At 45.4% G+C, this 19,330-nt stretch overlaps 1 protein-coding gene across 3 annotated transcripts in view; it reads left to right on the forward strand.

The window, feature by feature from the left end:
- ITM2C (integral membrane protein 2C) overlaps positions 1 to 13,184 on the forward strand; it is a 32,365-nt gene extending 19,181 nt beyond the window's left edge. For 2 of the 3 annotated variants that reach the window (XM_026855217.1, XM_026855218.1), the window contains exons 5-6: positions 3,388 to 3,538; positions 4,846 to 7,236. In XM_026855217.1, coding sequence (XP_026711018.1) covers positions 3,388 to 3,538; positions 4,846 to 4,937 — 243 coding nt within the window. In that variant the 3' untranslated portion in view covers positions 4,938 to 7,236. Of the gene's footprint in view, positions 1 to 3,387; positions 3,539 to 4,845; positions 7,237 to 9,909; positions 9,915 to 13,172 lie in introns of those variants that run through there. The other variant, XR_003399048.1, reaches the window with a different exon arrangement.
- The last annotated feature ends 6,146 nt before the right edge of the window (positions 13,185 to 19,330 follow it).

Raw genomic sequence — 19,330 nt, forward strand, 5'->3', positions numbered from 1 at the left:
ACTATTGCAGTGACTGAAAGCAGTCGTCTTAAAATAGAATACTGTTTAATCTTAACAGCAGGAAAAAAACCCAGGATTTTTAAGACTGCAGAAGGTGCATATCTATCTCAGTCTTGCAGGTAAAGCAAAGCACTGAACCTTGGTCTCTTACTCCCTTCTCTGAGGGTCTATTTAAAAGAAAAGAAAAAACCCCACCAATCTAACTCATTCTTAAATTCCCTTTGCTCACTTGCTGCTACATGCAGCGTGATGAACTTTGTAGGGGTTAAGCTCAGAGGCAAAACGCTGTGCCTTTGAGAGATGCCTCATCTCCACACCTTATCAAACTCCCAGTTCTTTTCCTAGCAGTCCTCACAATTTCATGCATTGTGGCTGTCTGGCAAATGTGCTGGGAACCCTGCTGGGGTACGACACGTGTTTACTTACAGTTCACTCCAAACCAGCCACAGCTTCTGACCATGGCAGGTGACCAGTCCCTGAGGTAGAGCGAAATGGAAAAGGCAAGACTGCACAAGCTGACAGCAGAGCCCCAGAAAAAAAACTGAGAGACTGGGAATGCTGGTCACATCCTAAAAGAAGGGAGGTATAATCACAGTCATGAAAATGATACTTTATCAGAAATTTAATTAAAAAGGGGATAAAAATGCAATTAGAATGGTCTTACCTGTTTGATTCTTTAAAGACTACAAAGCAGATGTGTATTTAAATAACTTTCTGATTATTGAGATGAGTAAGTGTCCAACCTGTCTTTTAACATGAACCTTAGAGCTATTGTTTTTAAGGGTTTAGCTTGGTTGTGGGCTCTTAAAAGGTTTTTCACTATGAGGACAGAAGCAGTGGAACAGATTGACCAGGGAGGTTGTGCTGCCTCCTTGAAATCATTGGAGATTGGAGGAAGCCCTGAGGAACCTGGTCTGATCTCGTAGATGCCCCTGCTTTGAGCAAGAGGTGTGACTGGAGAGCTCCTGAGGTCCCTTCCTAGCTGAATTATCCCGTGAGCCTCATGCCCACAGGTGCAGCCTTGCTGGTGGCCTGTCTCGAGCAGGGAGGGCAGATTGCTCACCCACTGCAGGGGACCTTCATCACCTGATGACTTAGCCCCCTGCTCTGAAGTGCTCCTGTTTGGATGCTGGATGAGCTGCACTGGTCCTTGAACTTGGAGACTTTTGCCTTGCTCTTCTTGTGCCTCCTTTTGCCTTGTCCACTTTTCTGAATCCAATCAAGTCCCTAATGAATGAGACTAGTTTCCACCTGAAAGTTTAGTTTTGAAGATGGTCAGTGGCTTCAGTCCAGGTTTGAGGACCAAGCCTTAGTCCAGCAAGTAAAGGTGGCAGTTTGTGCCAGCAGACTGTGGCAGCTCAGGGACTGAGCAAAGCTCCTTTGCCCTTCCCTCCCCAGCCAGCCTGCTGCCGGGGTGCCCCTTTGCACTGTCCTTGTTGCGTGCTCAGTGCCTGCTCTGCATTCCCTGCTGTGTGCAGGCACGGCTGTATCAGACCCTGCTGTCACCACATACACGTGTTACCAGGCCTCTTGTGTCTGATTTATCACCTGTAAATGGCAGCTCTGCTACTTTTTGCAGACTTCACTATGTATAGGTGTAACGGTTTAGTGAACAGGACTGCATAAGCATCTGAGAGAAAAGGATGGAGGGATGCTCCCCCTGTGCAGCAGCAGGAAGTTGGAGATGACCCAGTTAAATGGTGGAGGGTCCACATCTTTTGTCGATCCCAAGATGCTTAGTGCTCTAGTTTTCTTAAAACTCTTTAGTGGAGAATTGAAGGTATCATGCTTGTTGCACATTCCTGTAATGGAGGAGCAATGATCCCTTACTGCTTCAGCTGCTGTAGCTATTTAAATCTAAAACAATGAAGAAACTGGATTGTGTGTATGTGTCTCTCTAAGCCCTGTTGCCATGTCAAGGATATGGCAGATCCAGAGCCTCAGCCCTGGGTGTTAACATGACAGTTCCTGCCAGTAACTGCACGTATCACATGCCCACTCCTACGCTCTCCCGCTGAGAATCAATAATTGAATTTCTTGCAGAACTGTTGTGTTAGTGTAGCACAAACTTCCACTAATAGTTTAGTCCTCCAGCATTAGAGGAGAGCTTTATTGATACAGCAGGCTATGCCAGCCCAACAGCATGGTGCTAAGTTAAGGCAGCATGTTTCCAGGTACATCTCTATGGAGATAACCAGTCCAGTTGTGGAAACTGAAGAGGTGATATTTGAAATTGTGCTGTTGTTGGTTGCTTTTCCTCCTGATTATATTGGACCCAGGATCTGTTGGTTCATTTATTTCTTTGACTCTGCTTAAGCAAAAGGACCACCAGTGAGTCTTTGCTTCATGGCCTAGTTTGCATCCAGTCTGCTCAGAAGTAACCCCCAGCCCAAGTTGTGCTTGTAACGCAGCTGCTTATTGCTGCAGCGATGCCCAGGCAGCTGTGAGATGCCCTGAGTATCCAGGGATCAGCTTGCAGAGAGTCATCATTGCTGAGAAAGTCTCTCCTGCAGGGGAAGAGGCTGCCCCTGTACCTGGGGTGCTCCCAAGTCCCCCATTTTCTCTTGCCCCATTTTTTTATAGCCCCTGCTGGCTTTCTGCCATGTCTCCCCATCAGGCACCCCACTCATCACCCTGGTCTTCATAGCAGCCTCCACCCCAGCAGCAGGGAACTCGCGTGTGCTGCTTTGCCTTGGCTTGGTCCCTGGTGTGAGCTGCTTTCCTGCGGTGCCCCAGAGTCACTGGACGATGTCCCTGGGGTGATGGAAGAGAGCTCGCTTTTCCCCAAGTGCCCACCACTACCATGCAGGGTGGTGTTTCTAAATGTGGAGCCCGTGGCCCATCTCTAGTCCCTGTTCTGTGGGCTATCAGGGCAGGAGACTGTTGTGGCTGTCCTGAAGGCACCAAGGAGGAGGGGGAATTATGGAAAACTCAGGAAACTGTTGGAATCAGAGCAGGGCTTGCGTTTTTGGTTTTTTGCCTTTTGAAGTAAATGGAAAATGCACATTTTCAGTTGAGTTCCTGGCATTTTGGCAAGGTTGAACCTTCATCCCTCTCCAGATGAGTTAATTGTGCTGTCAGTTACAGCTTGGCATGTCCTCCTTTAAAACTGGGGTTAATTTATAACAGGTCGATCCTTCACTGGCTTCATCCCCTGTGTGAACGTTCAGTTTCTGGATCTAATCTGTTTTGTGTGCCCTGTGCTAGTAGCATGGGACAGTTTACCACAAGGACAGGGAAGCATGTTAACAGGCTGCAGTAACTGGAGTTTGAGCTTTCTAACAGTGCATTTTCTGCAGCTTGTTTGTCCTTGGTGCTCTGTGTAAGACAGTTCTGTTTGAGGAGGAGATTGTTTATGCTTTATTTTGGTGAAAACTGTCATTTCAGAAAGGGACATACCTGCCTCAGACATACATAATCCAAGAGGAGATGATTGCAACAGAGCACGTCAGTGACATGGAGCAGCTTGGCTCTTTCATCTACCGCCTCTGCAGTGGCAAGGAGACCTACAGGCTGAAGCGGAGGAGCGCAAGGAGACGTGAGAGCCTTTGCTGTGTTCAGCTGTCCTAACTTGCTTTCCCCCCCGCATCAAAGTTACTTTTGCTGTTGCAGCCATGCTGGCTTCTTAGCGAGAGGGGGGGTTTCCCTGTGGGTGTAAGAACACAGGAGATCTTACATGGTGTTTCTCATCGGATTCATCTAAACCCAAATCTGGGATGATGCTGCTGCAAATGGGTGCTGGCTGCTGTGTTGCTGTCATCTATGAGCCTAATAGAAACATTGAGAAAATGGTTGCAGGAGCCAGCAATTCATTTACATGTGGGCTCCTGGGGCTGAACTAATAGCAGTGCTGTTGGGAACTGTTTGGAAAATTTCCCTAATGGAGACACCCGCTTCAGTGGCAGCTATTCAGAGCAGATTAGATCTGCAAATTGCCTTTAAGGAATTAAGTTCCTAATAATACAGAAAAAGTTGTGAAGAGGGATCATTGGACTACCTTAAAACGATTTAATGAAAATCGGCAATATGTATCTTATATACAAATGGTAATATTGCTGTAAAAATTATCTTTAATTTTAGCATTTGCATTTATTTGTTTTTAGATACTGATATACTTAAAAGGTTCACCTGAAATATGAACCTATAGTCAGTTTGGGTTTGGATCTCTGGGAAAGCTGGAGGGTGCTGAGAGCGTTCAGGTGCAGAAGTCACCATGGCTGTAGTTCGTGGCTGTTTTCCCAACAGGAGCTGCACAGTTGTGCACGTGGCTGCTGGCACGCTGGCTGCTGCTCTCGTGGAGCTCTGGCATGGTCCTGTTTGTCAGCAGGGCACTGCCGGGTGTGCTGTGAGAGGGGATTAGTTGCCTGGCAGAGCTGCCCAGAGTTGAGGTCCTGCAGTTAAAGGGCATGGGGAGCATTACTTGTTTCCCAGAGAGGCTGAGGCCATCGCAGGATCAGTGCATGTGGGGATACAAACAGCCAGAGGGTGGCTATTTCAAGCCCTTCTTGGCTGCATTCAGAGCTGTTCTCTGTACCAGCCTGTGGCTTCTGCTGGTTTGTGAGGTTTTCTGGTCTCTGAGATAACACTGAGATGCTGTCAGCGGAAACCAGCTGCTTCCAGGTGGCTCCCCCAGATCATGGCAGCTCTTACTGCAGGACCATGGCCTAGAGAATATGATTATTCTTCCAAAGACCAGACTATGCAGCTTTTCATATGGGCTGTGTTGTTCCTGCATTTCAGTGTTCAGCAGTTGCATCTCATTTGCTTTCCTTCCCCCTCTTGCTGCAGCTCTGATAGATTATCATTTGTTGAATTTCCCCTCTCCTCTCTTTCAATCACTTCTAGGTATCAGTCGACGTGAGGCTGGAAACTGTCATCGTATTCGTCACTTTGAAAACACTTTTGTGGTTGAAACTGTTATCTGCAAAAAGTCCTGAAGCCACTGTCCGATATAACCTTCCTTGGCTTTGCTTGCATACATGTGCACACACATGCTCTCAGCCTTCTCTTTAGTCATGGTAATCTGTCTTTTTTACTCTCTCCCCTGCTTGTGCAGCTCTAACCTCTTGGGTCCATTGTGGCCTGACAGTGGATTCCCTTCTCTCCCTGCTACCTACCTGAGACGTTTGCTGGGCTTAAATTTACACAGTAGTTCAAGATACCTTGGGAGTAGATGCAGCTTCTTACACACCACAGGACAATAATCTATTTTGGGAGCAGGTTTGGGGTAGAAGGGATGGCCGAGAAATAGGAGTGCTGGAAATAGGTGCTCTTTTCCTGGCTGAACGATTTCAGGCTGGTATAGTACTTTGAGGCTGCCTTGACACCAGGACAGAAGGTGTATGCACAAGAGGAGGGTTACCATTTTGATGCTGATATAATGACCAGAAATAGATAACCAGATGCACTTAGGAAAAGAATAGTTGTGAGGCTACAGACAGTGTGGTTCAGAAGGCTCGGCAGAAGAAGGGTTTCTGTGACCATGCTGTGGTGGTCCCAGCTTGTGCTGTGTGCTGTCCCCCTGGAGATCAGATTTTCAAACATCAAAAGCAACCACTATATGTTATTTTTATGACTGGCTCCTGGACTCACACCTCCCCACGTCTCCTGAATGCATCATGGCCCGGAGTGACCCACTGAGTAATGCAGGGTATCCTGATGGGTGTTCAGGGTGGGTGGGAGGCCAGGGCAAGGGGCAGTGAGGCAGGCTGGAAGTGACACGAATGACACAGCATGTCCCTGCTCCCCGGCCACAAAGCAGAGGGTGAAGTGCAAGGCTATGTGGCCTGTTCTCTAACACACAGTTGCAGCTGCTGTGGATCCTGGGCAGATCTGCTGTCACTTTGCCCAAGGTGCCAAAGCTCTACGGATGTCCCATCTATAGGCCATGGCTGCGGGTGGTTTGCTCCAGCTTGTGCCTGTCCTGGCCAGCTCTGCTTGCTTGGGGAGATGAGTTATGTTCACATGGGTCTGTCTTCCTGAGTTGTTGAGAACCCATCTGTGTGCGGATGGGGTGCCATGCCTACGTACGAAGTGGTGTCAGCAGCAGAACTGGCAAGTGCAGAAGCAGAATTTTTTTTTTTTTAACAGAGTGTGTATTCTTGTATAACTCCTCTGATGAAAGCTGTTTTGAGAGTAATTACTGTAGTCCAGCCATGTATCACATTATCTGCAGGCACTATTGTAATATGGATATTGATACAAGGCAAGATTCATCTGATCAATATACTGCAGAGAAATTGTGTGAACGAAACTGCATTTCTATTGATCATCAGACAGAAGAATTGCAGGGTAATTAAATATTCTTCCCTCCGTTCCATAAATATAGTTAATTAGGTTCTTGAAATGAAGGCAGTTTTTTGGCTTGAAAGAATGGGTTGAGTTTCAGCTTGGCACGTTCTTGTTAATTGGTTTCCAGCAAATCTGGACTTGTTCACCATCTGTTGAAATGAGCTTGTTGTTTTAGAAGAGGAAGGATCAAGTAAATGCAAGTACAATCATTAACTCGGCAAAACCAAAAAAAAAGTTAATATATTTTACAGTGAAACTTTAAAGTAATAATACTGTGAATTAATTATGTGAAAACAAAACAGGATCTCAAAATGGTCATGTAGTGCAATAGAAATTAGCCTTAGAGGCTGAAAATTTATTTTTTTATATAAACATAGTCAACTATAAACGTTTTAACACATAGAGGAGGACACTTTGGTTTCATTCTGCTTTAAGCTTGATGTAAAATGAAGAATTAGGTGCACTTCATGCAGGTTGGTAAGGAAAGTTTCCCACTGCCAGAGGGTTATTTGCTTTTCTAGCATTGTTCTTCCAGCGATAACTTGCTGCTAGCCCTAAGCTTTCACTGAGGAGTGGATGACAAGAAGTGGGTCAGAGAATTGGTTTGTTTAATGGAAGTGCCACAAACTAGTAAATTTAAGCCCTGCATTTCTCTTCATTTCTAGGAACCTAAGCCTGCACTCAGGTGAGCATACAGACCTTTTTACCCTTCCTTCTGATTCTGCATGAATTAACTGGTCATTGAATATGCTAACTCTGTGCAATCCTGCAGCTCTAAGGACAAACTTTGGTTCTTTTTAAGGTGAACTAATGTGGTCACTGTTTCATAGGATGAGAATGCAGTTGTCTAGAAAGAAAACATAAAATGCTTTGTATATTTTGTCTGGTAGGACTCTTACTTCTTAGGAAAAATCCATGGGATAATAAAATCTTTTACCTCTGATATGTAAAGCGTGTGTTTGTTCCGAATGAAAAGCACATGCCCTCCATGAAGTTGTCACTCGTGGGAGGCAGCAGCCAGATCGCTCTGGAGGGGCTGGCCCGGCGGCATCTCGGGGGCAGGTAGTGAGTGGATGCTGCAGCCCTTCCCCATGGTGATGGGAGCTGTGTGGGGATGTGGCTGAGCTGGGGGTGTGGAGCCTGCCCATGCCTGCAAGGCTCTGCAGGGCTTTTCCCCTGTCCTTGCACTTCCCTGGGAGCCCCAAGGGCAGCCCATAGTGGGCAGGTTGCTGGCAAACTGAGGGCTGTGAAGCGGCGAGATACCTCTGGGTGGCTGGTGGGTGTCTGATTGTCACGCTCAGCCTTCCTTCTCCAGCTACCAGACTTCCACATAGAAATTTGTCTGTTTACATGTGACCTAAGCCTGCTGTTGCTTTCTGTGAGGCTCTGCAGGGCAGGCCTTCGGAGGGCTTCCCTTCTCTCCTCACTGTAGCGGTGTGGGGGTCCCTTAATGCTCTCGTGAGATTTCTCTTGCTCTCTTTCATCCCTTCTGGTAGGGAAGTGTCAGAACGTTGTCCCTGAACTCAGCTGTTCCTCTTTCCACAATTAGTTTTTGGTCAGTCGGTGAGGAACTTCATGCTTTACTTGTTATAGTCATTTTTGCTGCATTTTGCATTTATGTCATCAGTATCTGGATACTTTTTCCATTATTTGGGTTCTGCAAGAAGAGAGCTGCATCTTACAGTAATTATATTTGCCAAAGCCTCTTCTCCTGAGCTGGCCCAGCCAGCTCTGCCTGATGGCCCTCACCTTCCAGCAGCACTGGGCTGAGGAACCAACTCTGCATCACCCCATGGGGAACCTGACCCCTTCAGACATGTTCCCCTTTTGAAGGCTGAAACATTGCTATTAAGAACATGACTGATGGATTTCAGTAAATCTAGTTACCAGTAAGTCATCCACCTTGAGACTCATCCAGTGCAAAGAGAACCGGCTTGTATTGTGAAATTTTGCATTTTCTTTTTAACATTCACTCTTGGTTCAGTTTTTCATTTCCTGAGGTTGTGTTCATTGCCACTTGCTCTTAGGAGACTTGAAATAATCAGTCCTACTTCCTAATCTTGCTCACACTCGGGCAGAAGGCTGCTTTATTTGATTGAACAATGACACATATAAAAGCTTGGCAATAAAGCCTGCTTTAGGAGGACTGTGTGGCAGAGATGCAGTTGAAATCCTACAATATGGGTCACTGTAATAGCAGCTAGCACCTAATATAAGTTGCCTTTTAATAGTTGCATACTGCAGTATGACTCAGTGGTAGTTTTGCTTTGCCAGGCAGTGCTCAGTAAGTCAAAGTTTTGGTTTAACTCTAGGCACATCCACTTCAGGCTCTGGTGGATTTTTAAAACGTGTTGGAAACCTGTTAGCAGTTGAGAGGAGCTCATATATGAACTCTTTATTTGTTACGTCTCCTACAGCTGCGTTTACAGTCAACTCCCATCCTATGAAATGCAGTCCCGTGGGATTTCTGCAGCCTTGGGACAAGGAGTGTTTTGGCTGCAATGGACCATGTAGACTCCAGCAAGGAGACTGAAGGACCTGTTTTTTCCACCAGCATGATGAGGAGCCCGTTTTTGGTGGGGGGAATGGCTGCATCTTGTTGATGTGTCACACATGCTTCTGGGCAGGTGGCAGGAGGGCTGGCTAGGTCCCTCGGGAAGGGGCAGCGAAGCACAGGCAGTGGGTGTGCTTGGCCACCGCCGCTCTGGTGACGCCACAAGGCACAGGGAGCTCTGTGCTCTCGGGCAGCCCACGCAGCAGCTCTGCCAGGGGCTGACCGCTCGCTGCCAGCGTATGGACGTGGAGCGCCTGGTCCTCAGGGTGTGCAGGAGTGCCTGGACGGCTGTGCTGCCCATGCTGGCTTGGTGTGGGCAGCAGGAAGCTGCTCTCCACATGTCACCTTGTGGTTCTGGGGATGAAGAGGGATTGTTGGGCCACTTTTATGATGTGAAGATTTGAAATACCTCTCAAGTGTTACCCTGTGGAATGGCTCCCTGATGCACGTATCTGAAAACTGAGCAGTCCCCATTTTATTATGGTTTATAGGACTTTTAGTTGTCCTTACTAGGTATTGTCTACAGCCTATTTAGCTCGACATGAACATCTGTCAGCTATGTTGATGCCAAGCTAATGAAAGCCTGTTATCACTCTTACCCATACTAAGTATGTGCCTTAGGATGTACAAGTTGTTCCTGAGCATTTTGCTGCTGCTATTCAGAATTCCGGCCAGGACATTATGAAAGTAAGTATTGTGGATGCTGTCACAGCTTTCCAGAGAAAAAAAAAGGCATGTTGGGTAATTGTATAATCTAACAAAAATAGTTTCCCAGGTTAGTGTCCCAGGTCTCAGGTAGAAGCTAATTTCTTTCCATTTTGGTAAATACAATTCTTAATGGGAGCACTCATGTCCCAGTGAAATCAATGAGGTGCTGCAGCTCTATTGGAGGGAGAACGGAAAGCAGACTTTGAGGGGAGAAAGTAGCTAACAAATAGGGACTGAGTTTTACCAAAAATTTTCAGCTGAAGAAAAATAAAATAAAAGCACAAAAAGGTGGGTGGGAGTAGCTAAACTTCCTGATGTGAAGCTGAAGCATTTGTTTTATTATTTTGGTAACTGAGTTATTGTTTCTTGTTTTGAAACAATTTTTATGTAAAAACGCTGAATTAAGATGGTCAAGTAACATGGGAACAAAAGAAACACTTCATTTTGTGTTAAAAGAAACATGTTGACCAGAATGTCAACAAAATATGACTTTGTGTGTGTGTGTGTGTGTGTGCTGGAAAAACCTGAGATAAAGAACCTAATTTTGGTTTAATCTGAATCTTTTTTCAATTTATTTTTATTTCTTAATTTGCATCATACCGCAACAGGAAAAGTCCCTTATTTTCTATCTAGTAGCCAGCCTTACTTGCCACCAGGGCTCAATGAGACTGAAAAGGGAACTGGAGCTTGAAGTGACATTTGGACCATCCCACTTGTACTAAAATTAGGAGCCTTTGCCTCCTAGAGAGTAAGGGCATCTCTTGAGGATGATTTTGAGTTCTCAGCTTAGGAGTTTCTGCAGACCTTAAGGTCCTAAGTTAGACCATATGAATACCCTTGTGTGTCAGATATTTTTAATGACTGGTATTTTTTAAAACAAGACTGACTTTAGGACAGGGGGTACTGGCTGTTGCTTCTCCTGGCTGCTGTGTACACAACCCCTTGCACATTGGATGCTTCTGCTTCTCTGCGTGACAACTAGACCTGCTTACTCGGAAATGCAGCTGTCTCTGACTTGCTGTGTCTGCAGGTAAGGAGGTAAGTGCTGAGCAGAAATACCAGTTGGGTGTCCCTGCATGCTGACTTGTGGCTGCTGCTTTCAGCCTCTGTTGTATTAAAGAGAAATCTCTTTATTTAGCTTGGAGCTGACTCCCCAACAGCTTCAGCTAAGTGACTTCACTAAGTGACCTTCCCATCCCCATAGTCTCCTTTCATATAGTCCCTTTTCCACGGGGTCCCCACAGCTCCCAGATGGGTCTTGTGGGGCTGAGCTCTGCCATCAAGGTGGCACATGCTGCATGTCCCATCGCAGGGGATGGTCCCCAAGAGGCATCTCCTTACAAAATGCCTGCAGATGGGAGCGGTGCAGCACAGCCCAGAGCCTTAGCCCCTGCCCTCGCCTATCCATCACTGGGCTGCGACTAATGGCCTGCTGGAGGCAAGGGGAGGACACTGCAGAGACGATATAACATGCAAGGCAGCATTGCCACTGGGACTGATTATATAGACTTAGATGCCTCTTCTGTAGGCAGATCATGTCAGAGGATGGGCTGGAGCTGGGTGCATTAGTCAAGCAGGAAGAGCACATGATGCAGAGATTGCTGGACAATTACCAGTACTTTAACTCCTTCACTCTTGCTAAAATCTTAAAAGAAATGGGCGGGTTGAAGAATCAAGAATCAGCTGTTTCCTTAAATTTGCTGAGAATATTTGCTCTGGGAATTTTATTATTCATAGTGAATGTGGAAGGTGTTCGTGCCAGCTCTAATTAACTGTTCTCGCTAGCACAAAGATGTTCTCCAGTGGAAGCCAGTATGTTATTCTGTTCATTTGGATTAATTAATGTGAAAAGGCCAAGTGTGCAGTTTCGTACTTGAATGTTTAGATCTGTATTTGAATTTAATTGATATCATGTTATGCAGTGATTGAAATATTCTTGTATTCTGAGCAGGGAAAGAAGTTTCAAAAAAGAAGACAAGTTAATGTTGAAATCAACCTCTTATTAAAATTTGTCATCTTTTAAAGAGATTTCTCTAGGATGTCACACTCTTCCCCCATTTGTTATTCATGGAGCAACTTGTTCTCAGTAAAGTAGTAGTAAAGATTTGGATCAGGCCCTAACTCATTTCTCTCTCTTTTCAGGTGGTGATTTCGTGGTTCTGACTGCTAGAACAACAGTCAATCCTCATGGACCGTTCTCCAGAAATGTTAAAACTCAAAGAAACTATAAGCTTACTTGATTTGGCACTGTGGATACATGGGGCTGCCTTCTCAAAACGGCCCTCTGTCAGCAGCGTTGTTAGAGCACTGCCCTCAGCAAGTCTGCAGAGGTTTCGGGGAGGTGCAGCCTACCGCTGGCCCCCAGGTACCTCCTCCTGCAGTGTGGCTGGGTCTGACAGTGCCAAGGGGGCTGGGGAAGCGCCTTGGGCAAGGGTGCAGTGATTTAGCAATGCACATCATTAAGAAATTTGGCAAGCTGGATTTGCAAAATGAGGGAAAATTACAGCTCAGTGTTTTTGAACATATAGTGGCCTTTGTGGTAATTATACCATCAGCACCATGTTAATGGTCTCCGTAAGGGAGTATTGGAAAATACAGACCAATAGAATTACCCTTTAGAGAAAGGTTTGGACCTGACGAGCTGTTGTTTCAGTTTTGAGTACTGAAAGTAGCAACTTCAGGCAGCATTTTATATGACTTGGCTGAGTTCAGTTTGGTCCTCACATGAACATCATTTCATAGGTTGAACACTGGGAGCAGTCACAACAATGTGTTATATAAAGCTGAAAATAAGCACCAGAGGTCACCACAAAAATGTCCAAAAAAAAAAGCCCAGGATGGAGTAAACCATGCACAGGCACCTACATCTAAACTACAGGCTGGCTTTAAAATTATCTGTGGCTAGCTTTGTGTGGCCACCTGCAGCCCCAGCTCCTGGCGGGTGAAGCAGGCGGGTATGTGTGGGTTGGCAGCCCCACGCTGCCGGCTCGCTCGTGTCGCAGGTTGTGCAGCTGATTGGTTTTGATTTTGCAATGATCTTAGCAAGATCTCAGAGTAAGTCAGGGCTGTCAGACTAGCTGTGGGGGAAGGGAGTAGGGTGTTCAGTGTATGGGCTCGAAACTTTAGGACACACTTCCCATCCTGGGCCTTCCCCAGTGCTATTGAAGACTCCCTGCATTATAAGGAGCTTTTAATAGGTATTTCAAATACCCCTTTGGCTGCAGCACAGCATGCATGCAGTTTGCTGGCAGGCTAACGTCCCCATACAGCAAAGGGCTTGCAGCATGCTGCCTACGAGGCTGCCTGCTGGGGTCTGAGGTGCTAACGCAGCCTCCTCCTTAAAAACTAACAGCACACCCAGTTATTGAGCAATGCTGGAAAAATCCCACGGCACCACACACAGCACCTGTCTGTGCACAGGTCCCTGCACTGTAAATGAGGCAGACATGGAACGGGAAGGATCACCTGCTCCTCCCTGGGGCAATGAATGTGGCTGGGAACAGAAGACGGGTGATTTCCCACTCCACCACTGGCAGTAACTCTGTTTAAATGTGCTTTGTTTTCCTTTGTGGGCAAGGTCATTGCTTAAACTGTCCCCTAAGTCAGGGGTCTGGGTCAGGGCAAATGCAGTTAGCCCCTGGGACGGGCTTGGACGGTAACAGTGAAATGGCAGCTTTCGGGGGCAGACTCTGACATTTGCCTCTGCCATGCCAGATGACGACCTGTTGGGAATGAGCGCTGAGCTCATCCAACGACGCCGTGCCTTGGCCGGCTGTGTGCTCCCTCCCTGGCCCGCCAGCCACAGAGACAGCCCAAGGTGCTCATCAGGTGCTTAGTGGTATTTGGGGGACAGCTGTGTATTCAAGGGGTCACAGCTGTCAGTCTTGCCTCTGCTTGGGCCAGGACCTGAGAAGGAAATAAGGGGCCAACTAAGCGTATTCTGTCTCCCGCCCTGTTTTGGTCACTTCTCTCCATACAGTTGTCCCCTGCCCTGCCAGGAGGTGCTTTCACCCGGCAGCAGTAGGCTGGGTTGCTGAAAAAAAAAAATTGCCTGGTAAAATTGCTTTGAGAAACATGTTATGGTTTTGAAAAGACAGGAGGCCTTTAAAACTGATACTAAGCCAGTTCTCCAATGACCATGAGTGCTACAAAAATACAAACGTTGTAATGTAGCTTGGGCCCCTCTGAAACACAAAGGCAGGTTTGCAATAATAAGCTTTTAGACCATCTTTCTCTGAGCTTTGTTACAGCTTTAAAAAAAAAAATTCAATTAAGATGTCATGGATATAAATACTTTTTCTTTCTCCCCGCCTCAGTATTTTAGTGTTAGGCCATGAAATGCATGAGCAAACAACAAATGAAGTCAGACCTAGTGGCCTTTATAACAGTGAGTACCGAATATCGAATTGGTTGAAATGTTAAGTGGGGAGAGGAAGGCATGTCAATTCTGTAATGAGGTTTGCAAAGGAAATGCACTTTGCTTTCATTCAGTACTTTTGATGAAGTTGTTTAATTGCACTAAAAGGTAAATATTTGTTATTAATCTCCTTGACAATCTGAATTCATCCAGCGTAGCTGTTTCTGAAACGCCTGCCTCGTTGCCGGAGCAGTGCTTTGTGCTTGCTTCTGTGGACTTGGTGGGTCTTTACATTTTCAGTTCACTTCTTTCCCCAGATTTTTCGTTAGCAGCAAGTGCTCGACTATTTTAAAGTTATGACTGTTGGAAGGGCAGCTCCATGTGGGGCTGTTTGCAGAAGCTGTAAAATCGAATAATGCCTTCTAATATTTGCACCTCTCAGTGCTTTCAGTTTGTTTGCTGTGAAACCTGTGGGCAGCGTAACCTTAGCCCCCTGCAGCTGTAACAGGGCAGGGTGGCCACTGCCTGTGGCCACCAGTTTGGCCAAAAAATGGATTTTCTGAGTAAAGAAGGCTGTCTGTGTTCACCACCTGCCTCTGAGGGTTCAGCAGCCACCACCACCATGGCTCCAGTCCCAGACAGCAAGTGGGGCTGAGAGCTGCTTGGCACCTGTGCCATAGCATATGGGGTTGCTTGCATAAATTAGCATGTCATTAGCTCATCGAATGACCCGCCATGATTCAACAGGTTTCCTGGCTGTGGTGGTGTGACTCGCCTCAGCTGGCAGTGCTGAGGGAAGGCAGGAGCTGCCGTCTTGGGTCTGCACACCTTGCACCTCAATCCTCCTCACACGGTTTTATATTCGAAGTGGGAGAAGCTTAAACAAGCAGTTTAATGTTGAAAACCACATTGTTTCCTCACAGAAACATGGCCCCATGGGCAGCATTTTGTCACTGGGGCTGTGAGCATTTCTATGCAAAATCCTCCCAGGGTATGAGGAAACTTATAAGGTATTACTGCTTTTCTGTCTGAAACTCGTTTTGAATTTGGCAAATGGTTTTGAGGAGAAAGAAGTGAAATCTTTTTCTGTCAGTATTTAAAACGAACCCTCAAGGCATAGTCTGCCCACAACTGGACTTGCCTTCCTGGTCCCTTGGTCTCTTGTCAGGGGCCATCGCAAAACCAGCATCTTGTGGAGACAAAATCCCATATGTCATGGTGTAGTTAGGAAAGTATTTGAGGGTGGTTAGGGTTGTTTTGTCATATTTTTTTTAAACAAAGAAAACCAGCTGGTTTAGAGGGCAGCAGGAGGAGAAAGGGCTGGCGCTGCACCTGGGGGGATATGGAACCCCACCAGGATCGGCATTTCTTTGTAATTTGTTGTTACTTTGTCATTTTTAAAAATGTAAAAGAAGTAGCTGGTATGGTCAGAGTGAAATGCTGGGCATCATCAAGCCCTTCCCAGTGTAGGTGTTGAATGTGACTTGCTCTTGCTGTGCTCTGATGTCAATGGTGTAGTTTGGAGGAAAAAAAAAAAGCGGAGGAAAAAAGCTGTCTCATGTCACCAGGGCTTAACATGAAAAAAAATTGCAAAGCTGTTGGGAGAAATACATGCAAAATACACGAAGAACTGTCACTGTATATGCCCTTTCTTGATATTTTCTCTCTGTGACAGGTTAAGGCTGGAGTTTTCCCCATGGATGTAGCAGTGCTTTGCACAAGGTCTGAAATGCTCTCCACCTTCTGCTGCAGGCGTCCCCGTCTGCTGCCCTGCTGCTTGTCAGCTCACGTCCCTGCTCCGAGATGCACCCTGAGCCCATTGCCCACTGCCAGCCTTCGCCAGCACTAGCTCGCCTTGGGTCAGGGGTGCTGTTGCCAAGATCTTCCAAAAAGAGCTTTTCACAGCTGGCACCTGCTGAGGAGAGTTGCTGTTGTTTGCCACCACTCTTCTTTTTACTGCATTTCTTTCCTTCTTTTTTAAATTATTTTTTTCTTGAAGTTTCTTTTTGCTTTAAAAGCTTGGTAACAGATGTTGAAAATTGTTCCCATCTAAGGTTGTGAATAGGATTTAAGTGATAAAAAGAAAGTTAAAGCAAATCAGACCCTTGCTTTTGGTTGCATCTATTAACTTCCACCTAGGGATGCAAAAGCAAATCTAAAAAAGCTCTGAAATTCTGTTTACAGTTTAATGAGCAGCTGATGCCTCTTGAAAAACCTTCAGCCCAGAAGGATTCTGTTGCTTTGTCTCTGACTTTTCTTTATTTCTCCTTCATTGTTCTTCCTAGTGAATGCTATTTGCATGAAAACGAGATCTTTTGTTTCTCAGGAGTTGATCCATCCCTATTACTTATTCCTCATTTGGACATCGACCATTGCAGTCTGAGTCTGTCCAGGGAGTGCAATTAAATCAGACCCTCCAGACTCTAATTGTCTGGGATATTGGGCTCATTTCCACAGCAACTGATTGTGATACAGAAAAAGGTTTCTAACTTCAGGTGGATTAAGTATGCAGCAGAAGCTGAGTGAACAGGGATATAATGGAGAGTGGGGTGCAGTAATACAGAAAATGTAAGTTATATTGGTGAAGAACTCTTCTGACATGTATACTTCCCCAGAGTTCTCCAAGGGGAAAATGTAGCTTTTCAAAAAATTGAAATTTGCATGTGCTGTTTCCAGCCGTGTTTGAAACTCTACTTCTTCCCTGGAGTCTGAGCCACAGGTGCCTGATCTGCTGTTCCCTTCGCTTCAGTGGGCCAAGTGCAACAGAGCTCTGCTTCACGGCTGGTTTGTCACCTGCCATAGGCTTGTGGTGCTGCTTCTTCATCTCGATTTGGGAAACTTGCCTAATGGTACTTTGTGCTGTCTTCATTAATACTCAAAATGTAACAAGACTTTTCTAGGTGCCCTCAAACTGACCAGCAAAGTGCTTCCTTCCTTTTGTCTCCCTGCCAGGATGACCTTCAAGCTTTGATGCTTTGACATTTTGTATTATACACACACACACACACACACACACACACACACTCCACACACCCTCCATCAAAATAACTTGTATCCTCAACAGTTTTGCAAAAACGTTGGTAAGAGAGATTATAAACTATGTGGTCCTGTTTACATCTGTGTTTAAAGGACAAGTAAACATGAGGTGGGAGCTGGATTGTAACCCTAATGTGTCTAGGAAGAATATTGAAAACAAGATTCTTGGAGGTATGCAGTAGAGTTCTGGAAAAACAAACAATCTGATGCAAACAAAAGAGTTCTTGGTATGGGAGCCTGACTGCTCTGTTGTGCGTGCAGGTTAGACAGCCTGATGGACTAAATATTAGAATGGGTAAATTTACATACAGGATCAGATTTTTGATTGCCAAAAAGTAGGAGAGAGATTTGGGATGTCTCTTAAAGACATGTTGTGATAGGTGTATGTGGGCATCCCAAGGCAAGTGACACAGGCTAATTTGAGAGAGCAATAACCCATAATGGCATGAAGAATAATAACAATGTGAATGGTGTGATTATGTCCAGAAACAAAATCTAGAATAAGACTCAATGATACTGCTTGATTTCTGCCCCATTGTTCCAAAACAAGGGACATATTATTTTTGCTTCTGTATTTTGTGTTGCAAAGGTGGGGGGCATTAAAGGTCTCACTATTGCTATTGAGTGTAGAGTAAAGTTTTGTCTTGGTATTATAGCATGGAGGTGGTTACAAATGCAAATATGTCCAGCCCATCGCTTTACCTCCTCCCGCTCCTGATAGCCTAAGTGTGTTTTTTCTGAGGAATCATAAGGCAAGGTGTGTCAGGCTGTGGGTATGAATGAAGTGTGATCTGGCTCCTTTCATACGATTTTTGCAGTGAGAGACAGGCGGAGGTGAGAAGGGCCTGGAATAGCCCATCCCCATTCAATTCAGCATTGGAGGCTGCGTGGGATACCCCAGGACATCTCAGATGGGAGCAAACACCCCTCATTGCACAGCAGAGTCCTGCCCCAAGGTCCCAACAGGTCTCTGTGCAGCTGCACGCAGGAGTGGCACCAAGAGCCTGAGCTCAGAGTGAGATGAAGAGCATTTCATAGCTCAGGCTTTCTTTTACCTTCTCACTACTCATATAAAATGGTCTACATAAACATATTAATATCGTTGTTTTACTCTGCATGAGGGAAACAAATTTATCTGCAGGGTTTTTACAACCATGCCAACCTTGGTCTGTCGAAAGTCCCATTCCTTTATTTCTGGTCCCTTCCAGCTCCAATGTTTTCGAGCCACTGCACTTCCTATTAGCATGAATGAAGTCAGACTAGTCTCTGCTGTCTGCAACTTCTCGTGCTTTCCTAAGCTCCTCTTTAAACTGAGTAAAGCTGTTTCAAACAGTGTCCTTCATTGTCTCAGACACTATGACTGGCTGAGTGGGACCAGGTTAGATTATGGTCTCTAGAAGGTGGCTTTACTTGTAGTCACAAAGTTAATGCTTAACAGGGAATGGTCAGGATTGTGTTGGTGTACACTGAAGTGTAATCTAAACTGGATTTCCTGGGTTTGTAATGCTTTGGTTTGGATTAACAATTGCCTGACAGTGTTTATAACTCTAAACTGCTGATACTTGGTCTCAAATAAATCCAAGTTTAATGCCTTTTTTGTCTTGGAATAGAGAGGATTAATAGGAATCTGTAGCATACAGCAGACGTTAGGTTTCACATCCTTTGGTGTCTGTAAATGGCACTGATTCAGCTTTTCTTCTTGGGAAGTATTTCTATTCCTCATAGATTTTTGGTTGTATCAGTATCCCACAATAACATTTTTTATTACATTAGGTGATGTGGTAAATGTCATTCTTATGGAGTGACAGTGTATAAAAATCAGAATAAAATGAATTAATGAGATAAGGAGGTTGTAGGTGTCCTTTGCCTTTCACAGTAGCTAAAGACACTGATTCATTAGAGTTTGTTGCTATGGTAGAAGTTTCTTGATGAGCAAGAAACCTGATAAAGTCTCAGGTTTTCTGGAGAATGCAGTGTCTCCAAAAAGCTGAAGACAGAGGCATATGAAAGGGAAGGAAGGATGAAGACAGGGCTGAGTAAGGTTGGCTGCAGCACTTGATTTGAACTATAGCTTTGCAGTTGCAAATCTAGGAGCAAACTGCACAGGTCAAGTTTGAGAGTCAGAGTATCCTCCCACCAAAATTGGACACGTCCAGGACTCTGTCTGTCTCTGTTGCATCAAGGTCAGCAATGGGAGTGCTCTGTCACTTGATTGTGTCAATTAAGACATTTTTACTTGTATATGAGACTTCCATCTCATACTACCAGTAAATGCAGCAGATGAAAAGAGCACACAAACAGCTTTTCTGTGTGGGGAAATAAATAACTGTGAAATGAGCTGGGATGCGATTTCCATATGTGCCTATTTGTAGTACTCTACAGCA

This window comes from Athene cunicularia (assembly GCF_003259725.1).
Source record: "Athene cunicularia isolate RWA chromosome 9 unlocalized genomic scaffold, athCun1 chr9_part1, whole genome shotgun sequence".
Classification (NCBI taxonomy): Eukaryota; Metazoa; Chordata; class Aves; order Strigiformes; family Strigidae; genus Athene; species Athene cunicularia.